The following is a 16,544-nucleotide window of genomic DNA, read 5'->3' on the forward strand; positions in this document are numbered from 1 at the left end:
AAATTTTCAAAGTTTAATGAAAAAAAATAAAATAAACCTTTATTCTACTTATAGCAATCTTAAAGCATCAATTTGTGAACGTTTCAATCGAACACTAAAAAATATTATCTGGAAAAAATTCAGTTTAATAGGAAATTATAAGTGGATTGACTTTCTCTCCAGTTTAATAGAATCTTATAATAATCGAAAACATCGTACAATAAATATGAAGCCTAAAGACGTGACGAAAGAAAATGAAATGCAGGTCTTGACACGATTCTCTTACGATCATCGTCTTTTCAAAAAACCGAAATTCCAGGTAGGAGATAAAGTGCGAGTAAGCAAGTCTAAACACGTTTTTGAAAAAGGATATACGCCTAATTGGTCTACAGAAATTTTTACTATTCATCGTATTTCGAGAACTAAACCTGTAACATATCACCTACTAGATTATCAAGAAAATCCCATTGTTGGAGGTTTTTATGAGCAAGAACTACAGAAAGCTATGTATCCTGATATTTATCTTGTAGAAAAAATTCTCAGAAAACGGGGTAATGAAGTCTATGTAAAATGGCTTGGCTTTGATAATACTCACAATTCTTGGATAAATAAGGAGACTATACAACAATGAATTACAAATATAAATTTATATGTATCTAGCTTGTATTTAAATAAATAATTGTTTTCATTTATAAATATTACATTGTTTTTTTTTATTTTAAGGATAAGAGCCCCAACCTTCGCTCTTACCTGTGAGGTACTTCCATTTTTTTATATTCGACACTAGTGAGTCCATTAAGACAAGTCGAAACCTGCTTTAATAGAAACACTAATGACTCATTTACCTCTCCAGAAAATAAATTTATATAATACAATCTTTATTGAGATCTAATAAGATATACTGTAACGTTTGAGTATTTCTCGCGTTAATAAAAGTTCGGACTCTTTACAGTGAATTCGCAATGACGTTTCCGAAAAAAGCAAGAATTTGACACGCGCGCAATCTAAATGATCAAAAAAAAAAGAAATCTTTCGAGTGGAAAACCACGAGGCTTTCCAACTCGATGAGTTGTTTTCGAGATGCGATTGAGAGCAATTGCATCTATCGGGGAAAGGCCCGACAGCGCCGCAATTACTGCTCAATCCGATCTCTTAACAGCAAGTGTATTTCGGAAGGGAAGATCTCTAAGGCTGCTTTTTTCTCATGAGAGAAATAGTCTCATGAGTTGAGCTCTTAGAGATCGTTAAGGAAGGAGTTTAACAGACTAACCACTGAAAAGAAATTCGTCTCAGGAAATAGCTGAGGCTTTATTTCAATAACAGTGCTCGCGCTGCTAAGCAAGGTAGGAAAATGAGTCCTTTTGCCGCAGCGACGAGCGAATTTATACATGCGAAATGGGCTCCTTTCTACGCTTGGTAGCCCCTACAACGCTATTTTTGTTCTTGACGCAAATTTTATACTCGTTTTATCGCAAAATGGCTCGAACGAATTTACAATTATGCGATTTAAAAAATTAATCTGGAAAAGATGAATTTTTTAGTATAAATTGCATCTCTAGGAAAAGTTGCGTCTTAAAGTTATAAGCTATACAATTTAATAATCAATTTACGCCATTTTTACAATAAAATTATGGAAAATTTTTACATGGAAAAATCGCTTGTGGTTAGAAGATTATTATCCATATAAAAGATGATTAATGTTGCTCTCCAATTTTGAATGATAATTAAAAAACAGATTTGCAATTTTCTTTTTTAGCGGTTTAAAAATCAGCAAATTAGTAACAATCACAATCATCAATTTTACAGATACTTATGATCGATTTTCTATCTAACCGTGTCATTTTAATTATTTAAAAAAATTATAAATTGTTTATTTATTGATAACTCAGTTAATAATGGGTTATCAAAGTGTCAAATTCTTGCTTTTCTGTTTTAATATGTCGAGATTGTAATCGCGTACTTAATAACAATATCGTTGTTTATTGCAAAATAACTAACAATGTTAACTTGTAAATTAGATTTGACTAACAAATATCGATTTGAGAGTTAAATTAACATGAAATTCAGGATCAGCACCTCAAATTTAACTAAGAAATACTTTTGTTCGTTTAAAAAAGCTTATAATTAACGATTTTCTGTTGTAAACAATAAATTTTCCCACGGTCGTGACGTCACGCTCCTTATATGGTAATGTTTTCGCAGAGTTACCCTAACACATGTGCATATACGTGTGAAAAGCGCCTACGCTCAATTACCGATTTTCTCTAATTGTCTCGAGTATGACGGGTTGCCGTTTTGCAGAGGAAAATCGGAGACAAATCAGACAGGACCGTTACAATACAAATACATTTACTTAATATTAAATTAAAATCGATCACATCCATAATATTAAATAAATAATGCATATTTTTGTACTCTATCAGAAAAATAAATAAAAAGATCCAAATGATGAATTATCGCTCTTGACATTCGGTCCGGTAGAACAAGTTCGAACTCACAATCGAGTTCAAGAATAATTCGAGATTCATCTTGTCTCATGAATGTTATTAGATAATTCTCATCTTCATGCAATTCATAATGACTTTTTTCAGGAAGTATATCGAAAAGCTTCATTCCAATGTTATTCAACATTTCAAAATTTATCTTGCTGTAGGTAAAGAAATCTAGAATGTTACGTATTCTTCTTCTAATACTACTTCTACTACTACTACTTCTACTACTGCTCTCACTGCTGTTTGTACTGTTGCTGCTGCTGCTGCTGCTGCTACTACTGCTACTACTACTACTACTGCTACTACTGCTACTACTCGATTCTTGAGGCACAATGAAACTCTTCGAGGCTCACAGCTCTTTTAAAACCTTTCCCCACTACTTTGGTTTTCGAGCCGCCACAACCGCCTCCCTCTACTTTAAATTATATTTCCATTTTATTTAACATATATATAGTGTGATGATTTTCTAATATAGGACCAAGCATTCTATTCATCATCAATATACGTTTCTTGAGTAATACTCGTGATATAACTTTATTCAATTCAGCAATACGTCTTTGGAAACGTTCGTGATCTCGTGCTATTTGCTCCCAAATACCTTTTCTAGAGTCTTTTTCTTCGTATGGAAGATGATGTATTTTAACATTCTTCGCAAACCATACATGCTTAGAAGAGGGGTGAGATCTCCTGTTGTCTCTTATAGCTGGCATGGCTAAGCTTCTACTACTACTACTTCTTCTTCTTACTAATGCTTCGAACAGAATGGTATTCCTATTAACATCTTATCGATATTTTAGAATATAACCCCACTACTTCGCTTTTCGAGCCGCCGAAATCCCCCCCCTCTCTCTTTCTTATTTTTTGTTAGGGAATGGTGAGAGCCCCAACCATCGCTCTCACCTGTGAGGTGCTTCCACTACTAACATTGCTTATGAGACCTTTACACTAAGTCGAAACTCAGCAGAAAGAACGCATAAGTAATTACTTCAACCTCTCCAAAAAAAAAAAAAAAAGGATTTGAAGGAACAATTAAATTAGGATTAAAGAGATAATTAGAATTTTAAATATAAATTTATTTACTATTTATACATTTACATATTATGCTAGATTAATTTTTAAATTCAAAATTCGAGCCTTCTCGATGGTAAATAAACAACTCCTTTCTTTCCATAGTCTCGAATAATTTTTTCAGCATATCTTCATCTTTTTCTAACGCTAAGCTTACTCGCTTAGGTAGAAATATTTCGAATTCGTCGTCTACTGTTATAACTACACTAAATCCATAAAGAGTATTAAGTCATCTTAATTTCGTTATCATGTAGGTACAGTTATTTTCTAATTGTGCCATCGTTTTTCTTGGTAAGAATACCAATTTGGCTATTTTATTAATTGATGAAAAGTTCATTCTACAATAAGAAAAAATCAATCAATAATTAATACTACTAGGATATATAGTTAGAGAGCTACTAGTATACAAGAAACTTACTTTTAAGAGAAAATCTAGAAGTCTAATAGGAGAACTAGGAAGAGAGACTACTGCTGTTGCTTCAACCTACTGCTGAATAACTGCGACGGACTGAGGTGTGTTCTCCGTTTTGTACCATGCGTCCCCTCTCTGAGAACTCGAACCGCCGTAATTTCCCTCTCTTTTCGCCTTATCCCCACTTGAGTAATTTCTCATATGATTCCATTGCCCATACTCCTCAGACTTCAGTCGCCATGTTTGCCGTTGTCCCCCAACTCTACCGTTGTCCCCACTCTCTCACTATTCTATCCTTAGTCTTTTCCTAACTGAGCCTTCTTCCTCTCCACTATTACTACTCTGTTCTGAGCGAATTCTGTCGGAGGTTGGAAGAAGCTTACAACTTTCTTGAGGATTTTCTTGCATACTACTCTGTTCTGAGCGACTTCTGTCGGAGGTTAGAGGAAGCTTACAGCTTTCTTGAGGATTTTCTTCCATTTCTATGATCTTTCTTTTCCTGCGTTGTTCCGCACTCTTGATTTTAAGCTTTGACGTTTCAATAGTTTTGTAATGACCCCATGGAAGTGTATCAGGATTTTTATCGAATATACATCGTTTATCATCATATGGACTTAGTGCTACTTTCTGCACTCTTTCTGTTCTTACTTGATGTAATACACTTCGTATATTACATTGCTCACACCTAATAATTTCTAAATCTAATAAACAGTTTCGAAAATCTTCATGATCTATTGTTTTTATGACAGTATGTGTTTTTACGCCTTTTGCTTTCTTTATTGCTTGATGGTTTTCTATTAGTATACTATACATTTTACTTCGAAGTCCAATGAATTCTCTCATAATATTACCATTGCATTCATCTTTCATAATACCGATAACCTTTTTATTAACTAACGGCATATTAAACTGATTATTTTCTGAGTAATCTGATGTATCAAATTTATTGATATCTTCTTTCATTACTTCATATATATCAACATCTTTAAATTCATATACGAGGCTATCTGTATCAGTATAAAGTAATTTTGGTTTATGAGGTAGTCTTTCTTTTATGTAGCCATAGTGGAAGTCATATACTAATGTTTTTGAGAGATCTAACACACAAAGTCCAATATATATTGGTTTTTTAATACTAATAGACGTCCATGATAACTGTATTGCTACTAAATTTTCATCAAAGATTGAACTACTATGAAAGTTGGGTTGTGTGATCCGTGCTTCTGCTCCATATCTACCACTCCATGCACTAATTAATTTAACATCTTTTTGTTTCTTTTCATCCTTCATAGTCTTTCCGTATACTGCATTAATCATGAGTTTATAGAATAACTTTTCAAATTCATTTTTAGCTTGTTTTCTTTTTTCGGTATTCAAATCTACATAAGTTTTAAGCCAAGGCTTTTGATTAAACTGAAGTGCTCTGTGTATTTGTTTTATTTTGAGTCCCTATTTAATAGCCTGCTTTAGCGCTCTATAATGAATGACATACCGTTCTTTATCATACAGTGTTGTTAAAAGTTTTTTTTGTCTTGATCCAGGTGGCGTGTTGTGTTCAGAACAAAGTGGAAGGTCCTTATGTTCGTCGTGTAGTTCTTTTGAATACTCTAGATCAACTTCTAAAATATATCCAACCTCATTATTATCGGAAACATTGAAAAAATGAGGCTAATCGATGTTAGAGACCCACTTGAAATTTTTATATGGTAATGATTGCGTCATCGCCCATCCATATAAATTGTTAACGTCAAAGTACATCAAAGTCTTACTAGGTTCTTTTTCATTATATTCTGAGCCCATATATCGATTATTAGCTTTTGAGTATCTATTACAGCATTGACTAATACCTCCTCGAATGCCTTTTTGGATGAATAAAACCATGTCTATATCGGTTAAAAGTTCTAGCTCAATTTTTGTACACTTTAACATAGCATCCCATGTTAATCCAGGAGTAGTATAATAGTGTGCCGAGTCGAGTTGATAGCGTCCATACACGTTTTACGAAAATTTTCAAAAATATCGGCCAAGAGTAATACGTCAGTTTTTAAATATAAATCAGAATACTGTCCTAAATCAATGATGTCAAATGCATTCCACACTTTTTGAGCATGCTCATAGTCAGCTTCAGAGATGTTGCTATCTATCAATTGACTATGAAAATCTTCGATAGGTGGTAATTAAGTCTGTTTTAATCTTTCAAAACTGTTAACATACTCATATGGAAAAACGCCTTTTTTCTTCAATAATTCTATTTGTGTTTTTGTATATTTATCTATCTTGAATTCATGCTCTACGATATTTAGTTTGGTTAAGTATGAAGACAGTTTTTCGAGAGATGATGGCATAAAACGAAACGAATCAATAAATCGAAAATTTATAGTACTACCGTCCACGTGTTTTGTGAAAGCTATATATCTTTCCTTGTTTTCAGCTAAAACAGTCACATTTCCCTCAAGATCAGAGCTAGTAGCTATTTCTTTTATTATAAAATGAGAATCATATCCAGTAAGGTTATGGAAGACAACTGGTATAAAATAAGGATTCTTATAATTTAAATTACAGGATGCGTGAGCAGCACCTCTAAATCGATCCGTCAAATGACAATGATCTCTAACTCTTGTTTCATCAGGTTAAAAATATTTTCTACAAATATGACACATTTTGCTCATCTTGAAATCCATTTGATTACGCCATGAAAGATTCATTTCTATTGCATTCTTATATATTTGATTCATTTCATCTAACAAAATCTGAAATTGTTTGATAATCCATTGTGCGGGTGATTGTTCTTCATTCAGTTTTTTTCTATACATCTTAAAGACTGATTTGGAATCATCATAACTACATTTTATATAAAGCCCCACACTAAAGACTTCATGATCTTGGAAGGATCGTCCGTTATTTACTGGTTTCAATAAGCACTCTAAATCAGCATAGATAATAAACGGAACCATTTCTTTTCGATCATAATGATTAAATTTCAGAAGAGGAAAATTAGGTAGATTAACTCTATATTTATTTAATTTTGAACAATCTGTCTCATGAATATTCAATTTTTCTTTATTATTAAAATAATGGAGACAGCGTTCACAGAGATAAATTTGTGCAGTATGTTTCGTTACTTGACTTCTAACAAGAGCAGATAAGTTTTTAATCCATACATAGTGGAATTTTAATTTGAAATTATCACTGTTATTTGATCTATTAGATTTTTCTGTTTCATTCTCATCAATATAATCGCTTTGTAGTAACAAAAGATTTACATGCTTATCTTGTTTTAAAGTTGATATATAATATGGTGAGACTTCGAATTTAAAACCGTATTTTTTTAGTATGTATAGATTTATTGAAAATACTATTTAATTTTTCAAATTTAGGAATATTCTTTACCTCTACAGGAAAGTTTATATCATCGGATTTCCATTCATTCGCAAAGGGCATATAATTTTGAACTCTTTCGCTATGAAATCTAGCTGGATGAAGACAGGCAAGCACAGCCCATTTAAAACATTCATTATCTGTATTTTGAACGTTGATAATTGCTTTTTTATCCGCTATTTGTTTTGGTAGTTGAATATATGAGCCAGGTTTGAAAGGATTAAATTTATTTATATTAACAGTAATACCGATGATAGTTTTTAATGTCCAACCGGAATCTTTTTCTTGAAATTCTTCTAAATTTTTAAGTATAACATCTTCAATATTTTCTGTAAACCATAATTTAAGATCTGTCGTTTTATAAATAGAAACATTTTCGGTGTTGAAATACTTTACTTGAATGTCCTCTACATTATCTTTTATTACGGTAAATTAAGCTGACATTTCTATAATTATTTTTAGAGTATTATGAATTGAAAGATATTTTGGTATTTGTAGTTGTAATAATTTATTTGCTGCTTTTAAGAATGACTTTATATCTTTATGTTCTTGATTGGCTATGAATGCAGTAATGATACGTTTTTCAAATGCTGAATTTATTTCACGCCAAATAACTCCGTCCCCTTCAATTTGGTTTGGAATGACTCGTAATAAATTAACATTTCCTTCGACTTTTATGGAATTATTTAAATTAATTTCGATTGAATTCAAATGAGTAGCGCATGTTTGATATCTCTGTCGTATTGCTCTACTTAAGTTAGGCCGTAACATATATTCTTCAAGGGAATGCAAAGCGGTAATTATTATATTTTTCCATCTAATAAAATCATCCTTATTAGGGTCTGAGTTGTAATGGGCTTTCCATAAATCGCGTACTGTATTTTCAAAATAAGAAATAGAAGCCATTGTAATGAAAATGCACGTATGGATAACTAGTAATACTACTACTACTACTAGTACTACTACTACTACTACTACTACTACTACTACTACTACTACTACTGCTTGTCACTGCTAAGAAAGCTAGTGAAGCGGGCTGTCTCGAAAGACTGCGCTCTTTTCCAATCGAGCACGGCTTTTAAGCACTATGGTGGCACTGAAAGCAGCGGTTTCGGCGCTGTAGGTTGAAGAGGGAGTAGTCAGACGAAAGGTAAGAGGTGGGTGGGTGGGTGGGTGGTGGCTACGCCTAGCAAGCTAGAAACGCTACCCCCTCTCCGAGGGCCCACACTTAGCTAGCATAAGCTTACTAAGCGCCCTACTATCGAAGCAGAGCGAGAGAGAGAGAGAACGGCATCCACACTATACGACGTACGCGTCTAGCAAGCTAGAGACGCTACCCCCTCTCTGAGGGCCCACACTCAGCCAGCATAAGCTTACTAAGGAGAGCGAGAGAGAGAGAGAGAGAACAGCATCCACACTATACGGCGTACGCGCCTAGCAAGCTAGAGACGCTACCCCCTTTCCGAGGGTCCACACTCAGCCAGCATAAGCATATAGTTTACCAAACACCCTACCGACTTCTACAGCATCCTACCTTAACAACCTCTTTAAGTGGGTGGGTGGGTGGGTGAAGCGTCCTACTATCGAAGGAGGGGGGGGGAGACTGGCCCCCTCGAAGGGGTCCACTGGCACGCGGGAGGTGTCGAACGAACATCAAATGCAACACTCAGCATGGGGTCTCACCTTATCGCGATTAAAAGGTGTCACTATCGCGACACCTTCATCGGGCGGCCTCTTTGTGTCCCAGAATATACACATATCCCTTATACATTGGCGGCGCGCGCGAGGTGTCAAACCAACATCAAATGCCCCTTAACACTCAGCATGGGGCCCACTGGCACGCGGAAGGTGTCAAAGGTACATCACATGCCTTTTAGACACTCACCATGGGGTCTGACCATAAATTAAAAGGTGTCACTACCTTCACACCTTCGTCGGGCGGCTCCTTTGTGTCCCAGAACATACACGTATCCTTATACATTGGCGGCGCGCGCGAGGTGTCAAACCAACATCAAATGCCCCTTAACACTCAGCATGGGGCCCACTGGCACGCGGAAGGTGTCAAAGGTACATCACATGCCTTTTAGACACTCACCATGGGGTCTGACCATAAATTAAAAGGTGTCACTACCTTCACACCTTCATCGGGCGGCTCCTTTGTGTCCCAGAACATACACGTATCCTTATACATTGGCGGCATCCTTTGTCGGCTCCTTTGTGTCCCAGAACATACATTGCTTATCTACTCAAACGATCAAAAGCACACTCACAACGGAGGACTAGGTTATATACTCAAATCACTTGCTTGAAGTTCTGCTTCTTGTTACTATTGTCATAAAGTACCAAGAATATACCAATGATCTTATCATCACTAAAGAGGAATGTCATTTGATTCTAGCTTCATAAATAGAATAAAATTTGTGTCGTCTTGTCCTCATTCTTTTCCCTTGGGTAATACTAAAGATTCTTGCAGATAAAACATTAATATAACGAAATACATAATTTTAATTATATGCCAAAGCTGCTGGGTACAATAAGCTTATTTTTTAATTTATATAGATTTGAGATAAGTTTTAGTGGAAACATACATGAACATTTTTTAAAGTATCGCTGAGATCTTCTTGAATGTTTATGTATATAAATAATGTAGTAAAATAATTACAACCTTATGTGCAACCTTATAAACTAGTCATTTTTTAGTCAAGTATTAATGGGCACTTATTTAATTAGGCTTATTCGTTTAGTAAAGATGGTATTCCGTGTAATATATTTATGTTTATGACGTCGGAGTCACTCTCACATACGCTTGAAGTAAGCGTAGACTCAGGGTCGCTCTGATTTGGCTTGCGAGTAACACATTAGCCATGATGAGCAATATTGTTGCGTACAGGAAATTGTATGTTACGAGATAGGTAATAACTAAGTGTTATTACGAACACACCAGATACTCGTTTAATGTGTTCTTAACGGACTCTAACGGAAATTTACCAGATTTACCTTAATGAATTTCCAGACAGGTAAATAACTAAAGCAAGGAAAGATAGCCAAATAAAAATTGTAACTTACTTTTCTTTATTTTTAATCCAAATAAAAGATCCTTTTGTAGTCTTGCTCTCTGCTCTCTCTCTCTCTCTCTCTCTCTCTCTCTCTCTCTCTCTCTCATTCTCGCTCTGAATCTAGCTATTTTGTCTCGGGTTGGTGATACTTATATTTCCTCTTGATTTTCGTAGACTTTCTTTGACTTGCTTGACTTCTTTGAACTTTTTGGCTTCCTCGACTCTTTTTACTATTTCAATCCTTCACTCCTTCACTCGCCGACTTCCTGATTTCTTGACTTCTTGACTTCTTGCCTTCTTGCCCTCTTTGAGACCTTGTGTAGAGCTTTTTATAACTTGTGGGTGGTTGGGTGAAAATGTTCTTCTTCAGACCCATGGGGCAAAGTCGAGATTTTCCGCATTCGTTGAAGAATTTTCTTGAACGAACTAGAACACATAATTAGTCGAAGGGCGTGAGTTTTCAGAGAGAGAGAGGGCGGTCCTTTTTAAACTTGGGCCTTTTTTTCGAAAGATAGCTCTTGTTGAGTGTCATTTTTAAGAGCAAAAGTAATGTTATCGTTTATAACCAATTATCGCAAATAAATGTTAGTCGACATATTTAATTGTAATTTTACATTGTTACTTTATATTAAGGAATCAATAATAAATTGAGATAACGCCAAAATACAGCAATTCAATATTTTGTTTTCTTTCCGGTCGATACTAATTTACAATGCCGTGATGGAACACTTATCGAGCGCGTTTAGAAATAATTTATGATCACCCGTACGAGTATCGCGCGCAAGAAAATTGGCGCTGGACAAGAGCCGATGAGCGTACACAAGTTTAATATCGGGTTTCCACTTGCCTCCTCGAAGAAACCGTACAAAAGAAAAATAGCTCGTCCTTTGTATATTTAGATGAATGGCGTGTGTATCGAACGACAATGCTTGTAGCGGAGTGCAAGTGAGAGAATATGCGAGTTTCTTTTATAATTATAGTACTTTAAATGATTCGACTAAATGTACAAGCGACAGGTTGCAGGCGATTTATCTGTGATGCGCATTGACTCAAGCTTATGTCGGACCTTTGAATTATGTGAAGCGAGACGATGGATTCCTCGAGACCTTTATCGTGATGGACGAAATCGAGCGCCGCTGTCCCAATGCTCAATAAGCACGCGCATCGTCAAAATTGATGCAGCGCTGCGGACCAAAACATAGCGAATTCAGAAACGTGTCCTTCCGAATCTCGCATTGAGATCAGGAAAAAAGAACTCGAAAGTTGATCGGCTGAGTGCGGGGGTCGTGAACTTCTCCAAAAACCAATAGTGACATGCGAAGCGAGCGGGACAGCTAGTTACATGGAGTTATCGGAGGTAAAACCAAAACATGCGATGCCCCATGAACTCTGAACCATGAGAGAGGGAAACTCTCGCGCGTACGCGATTGTACGCGTAATCTTTGCGTTTCAGAGTTGTCTGCAACAACTCGTTTTTTTTTATAATTATTAATCTTGTATCGGTTTTAAATATCTTAATTCGATCAATTTTGTAATTGGTGATTTATAAAACGTTAATTTGAAATCCATTTAATTGCTTTACCCTTCGGATCTCCGTTCGGGCCTTTTACTCTTCCTTACCCAAACAACTATTTTATAAAAGCTCCAAACTCCTCTGAATAGTTATAAAATCGATTGTTATACTATTATTTGGTATATTCTGCATTTAAATATGGACTATTGTTATCTTTTATCTTATTGTTTAATGTAAACTATGTATTCCTATGTTAAAAAAAGATGTGCACTATTATATAATAGTCGCTAAAATATTATTCAATTTTTTATAATATTCTTTAGAAGTAAATAAAATATTTTGGTGCCTTAATGCACTATAATTTTCTATGATTCTCTATGATTTTCAATGATTGTTTTTATGCTTGAAAATCGAGATTCAATAAAAGAATGGGGAGACCATAATTATTTATAATGTTATATGCAAGGTTAAATTTTGTAATTCGGATATTTTATTTTACTCTTTCCCAATGATAAAATTTTGGTCGTCTTAAAAGAAGAGAATTCGGTGGGAAAATTAGATACAGGAAACAGATTGCAGTTTTATGACGTTACTCATTAACATGTAGGCGGGTGTGTATTTACACGTCGGGACTGCAGACCCTCTTATTGTTAGTGCATGCGAAAGAGAAAGAACAGAATCTGAGAGCAGCAGCTAAACGAAAAAAGTATAGACCTAAACCAGTGGTATGTTGATTTTAATTGCTTTATATAGAAACTATTTTCAATGGGAACAGAAAGAATATTGTAGCTGTGACTCCGATCTTAGTTCTCTTCACTTGCGAGCAAAGGTTCTCATTCTGTTTATTCGAAATAAATAAAAAAAAAGAAATTCTTTAAAATTGAGTAAAATTATGCCCCGATATCACACGTTATGTGTGTGTGTCTGTGTGTGTGTGTGTGTGTGTGTGTGTGTGTGTGTGTGTGTGTGTGTGTGTGTGTGTGTGTGTGTGTGTGTGTGTGTGTGTGTGTGTGTGGATGTGTGTGTATTGTGACGGTAAACGTCAAATTAGCGCTGATTATTTAACTTAATTGCTGTCTGTGAGGACAGCACCTCCCGGGGGGACGAAATAGGTAACGAAGGAATTCGGCACGCGAGCAGACGGAACGCGCGCAATAGAATTCGAACCAGTGAAGCCTAGACCATCCTAGTGTCCGTCCGCTTTCGCTACCGCAATCGCCAATTCACGTGCCCTTATCAACGATACGCCAGATCAGCTGATAATCGAGAATGCCAGATAGCCGTGACAGCTGCCTCCAAGGAGCCATCCGGACACCAGCTGAAGGCCAAGCAGTGTACGTGTGTGTGAGGTTTCGCCATCGAGGGCGAAACCACTCCGTGCGCGCATTCGCGAGCCGCGTAAGAAACAATAAAAACAGTTCCGCTCTGTGCGAGGTATTCGTGTTGTTCTCCGATCGCCTGCAATTATAAGGTAAGCTGGCCAGCTTAATTTCGCGATCGCGAATATACGAATAATAATTTGATTCTAACATTCGATGCGTGCATGTAACGGCTCTAATAACTAAGAGCAGCGAGCGTACCGGCAAAGCGCGTTGTCGACGAGCGAGCGTGCATGCAAACAAACGCGCGGGCCGACCTTTTGTGAATTTTGAGGGATAATAAAAGATCCAATTTACATTACTAACAAGTGTTTTCATTGATTCTCTCATCTCACATAGCTTCCACTCAATTTAGTATAGGTAATTAAAGATTACTGGTTGACTGACGCATACTTTCTCGTGCTCTCCCGGATAAGTAGTGAGCATTGACAATTTCGCGTGTCTTTTTAATGTAATCGCGCGAATATAATAATTAAACGGTTTCACCCCGTTACAGTATATATAATAATAACATTATTATATTTAGGTAATGTTTGGATTTGATTGCACTTTTTACTGAATATAGCGTTATCGTGACTTCTATCCTTTTTTTTGTAGAAATAATAAATGAGTATTATTATCCTATAAAATAAAAATTTACGTATTACATAATACTTGTTAGGTTAAATATATTAAAATACTTTTACCATTAATACTAAATATATTAATATATTTAAAATGCTTTTACTAATATATTAAAATTTCTGATTTCAGATAACGACAAAAAACGATACCATTGGAGGTTATGGCCCAGTTGTTCCTGATGGCTATGGTTGTGGATATAATATACGAAAAAATGGTTTTATTTTTTCTTGTTCCGCCTTCCAGAGTAACGAAAACACAAATGCTCGAAAGTTTGCTGTTACTTTAAGAAAAAGCCTGCAGGATATGGCTTCAATGTTGAAGAATTCAAAACAATCTTGAAATGAACAGAATTCATACGATAGTCTAAAAAAGTAAATGCGTTAGAATGTTTAGAAATAATTATTATTATATTGAGATTAAAATTACAGTTGCACATAGAAATACTTTTAAAAGAAAACTAATAGAAATGATTCTATACATTCTCATGAACTCTTACAGGAAAACATGCATTTCTGTTTCACTTAGATATGTCACAAAATATTCCTAGATAACAACATAAAACACTATATTTTTTTCGTCATTTGATTCAGTTAAAGAATGAAAAATAAAATTCTCATTCATAATAGACACTAAAAAATATACAATAAATGTTAATGAAGAAGATATATACAAACATTTGGTTAATATATGTATATACATAATATTCATGGTTGCTACCATTTTCGAAGCTCATTTGTACAATATTTTATTTTGTTCAAATAAAATCTCCTTTCTCGTTCTAAAATCAATTTAAGCAGACAATCGACAATCAAATATCCATTCTTATCTTCATTTGTTAGATGGTCGTTAGGTTTTTTGAAAGATCGCAAATTCTATTAGTAGATTATACATGACATATACTACTTATTTTGCGCTCTTTCTAAATTTGAGTTAAAAAATGAAAATTAAAAAATAAATTAAAGATAACCTTGAAATTACCTAGAAAATATACTTCAAGTTTAAAGTCGCGTTCGCCACAAAATGCCCCCATCAGAATCTAATAACTTTTGTCTAAAACATTTTTCACTAAATTGTATTATTGTAGGATCATTTGAACTGACAGATTAAAAAAGAATAATAGTGAAATTCGTATAAGCTTGACAATTGTCTTCGTTGGTCTTTCGAACTGCTCATATGATAGATCATCTAAGTGTTAAATTTTCCGCTTATTCCCAATCTGGTATTAAAAGTAGGATTCTTTATTTAAAAACACGAAAGTTGACCTTTGAATGATTTTAAAAAATGACTTGGAGGTCGAAATCAAGGTCATTACCACGTTCATCAATAACAAAATTATAAATTTCAACTGACATTTTTTCCCGCATTCCGTACGAGTTTTTGGATGATTCCGGCACTTTTAGGACACACAGTGTGCTGTATATATTTTTTTAGGATGATTATGCCAAATTACAAGATTGTAATATTCGATTTAAAATTTGTGTTTGTGTATAAGTGTAGCGTACAGTGTACTATTTACTTCTTACTTTAATTTAATTTACTATTTAATTCTTACTTCGTATACGGAGTGTCCTGGACCATTTAAAAACTCATACGGATTGCATCATTAAGAAAAACATTTCAGATAATGCTTATAGTTTAGTCATTGACGAATCTGGCGATGATCTTGATTTTAACCTCAAAGTTATTTTTCAAGGTCAACTTTCGTTTTTTAAATAGTTATCCCTACTTTTGACACCAAATTGGAAATCAGTGGAAAATATTACGTTCCGATGCTCTATCGTACGTGTAATTCGGAAGATAACCGAAGATAATTGGCAAGATCATACGGATTTCAATGTTATTCTTTTTGAATCTATCTAAGCTATCCTACAATAATACGGTTTAGCGTAAAATGTTTCACACGAAATTTACTAGACTCTAAAGAAAATATTTCCTGGCGAATATGACTTTGACCTTGAAATTCATTTTTTAGATCATTTCAAGATTATCTTTATTCCTATTTAGCAAAACCTAATTTCCAATATCGGATACGGAAAGAACATAAAATTTTACATTCAGATATGTACCTATAACCCAGGTACAGTTAATAACTGCAAAGGTACAATTAATAATTTAATCATTATAATATGCTAATCTATTAAAAGAAATAAGTAGAAACATATAGCCGATGTGAATGAAACTTATAAAGTATGATCAAGAAATGCTACAGATGCGTATATACTGATTTTAGAACAATTTTAAGTAAAGTTATATTTGGAGCCTTATAGTTATTTTATATTCACTAAATATTTTTATTATCACATTGTATGCAGAATAGTTCTTTTATTATATAAATTTTACTAATATGTTATATATGGTTTGAAAATTCTAATAAAAAATTAATGACTATAGGAATGGTCATGTTATTTATGTCTTATCTACTTTAACAAAATTAAATTAGGCAAATAAGTATTTTCATTCATTATTAATACTTTTTCTGTTAAAACAAGTTTTGCGTAGTGATACTATTTGAGATTCGTGGCTATATTCGTTGTTGATAATTCCTTTGAAAATAAATTATAAATATAATAAATGTATAATAAATACGTGATATTATATTATATTATATACATTATCTTATATTATACTAATACATTTAAGAAT

General features: G+C 34.3%; 1 protein-coding gene across 3 annotated transcripts in view; it reads left to right on the top strand.

Annotated features, from left to right (window-relative positions):
• LOC131663273 (vesicular acetylcholine transporter) overlaps window positions 1-16,273 on the top strand; it is an 897,411-nt gene extending 881,138 nt beyond the window's left edge. For 2 of the 3 annotated variants that reach the window (XM_058933589.1, XM_058933590.1), the window contains exon 13: window positions 14,031-16,271. In XM_058933589.1, the coding sequence (XP_058789572.1) occupies window positions 14,031-14,240 (210 nt within the window). In that variant the 3' untranslated portion in view covers window positions 14,241-16,271. Of the gene's footprint in view, window positions 1-14,030 lie in introns of all 3 variants that reach the window. The other variant, XM_058933592.1, reaches the window with a different exon arrangement.
• The last annotated feature ends 271 nt before the right edge of the window (window positions 16,274-16,544 follow it).

The sequence above is a fragment of the Phymastichus coffea genome, unplaced genomic scaffold, assembly GCF_024137745.1.
Source record: "Phymastichus coffea isolate CEN01 unplaced genomic scaffold, Cenicafe_Pcof_1.1 PCOF00032, whole genome shotgun sequence".
Lineage (NCBI taxonomy): Eukaryota > Metazoa > Arthropoda > Insecta > Hymenoptera > Eulophidae > Phymastichus > Phymastichus coffea.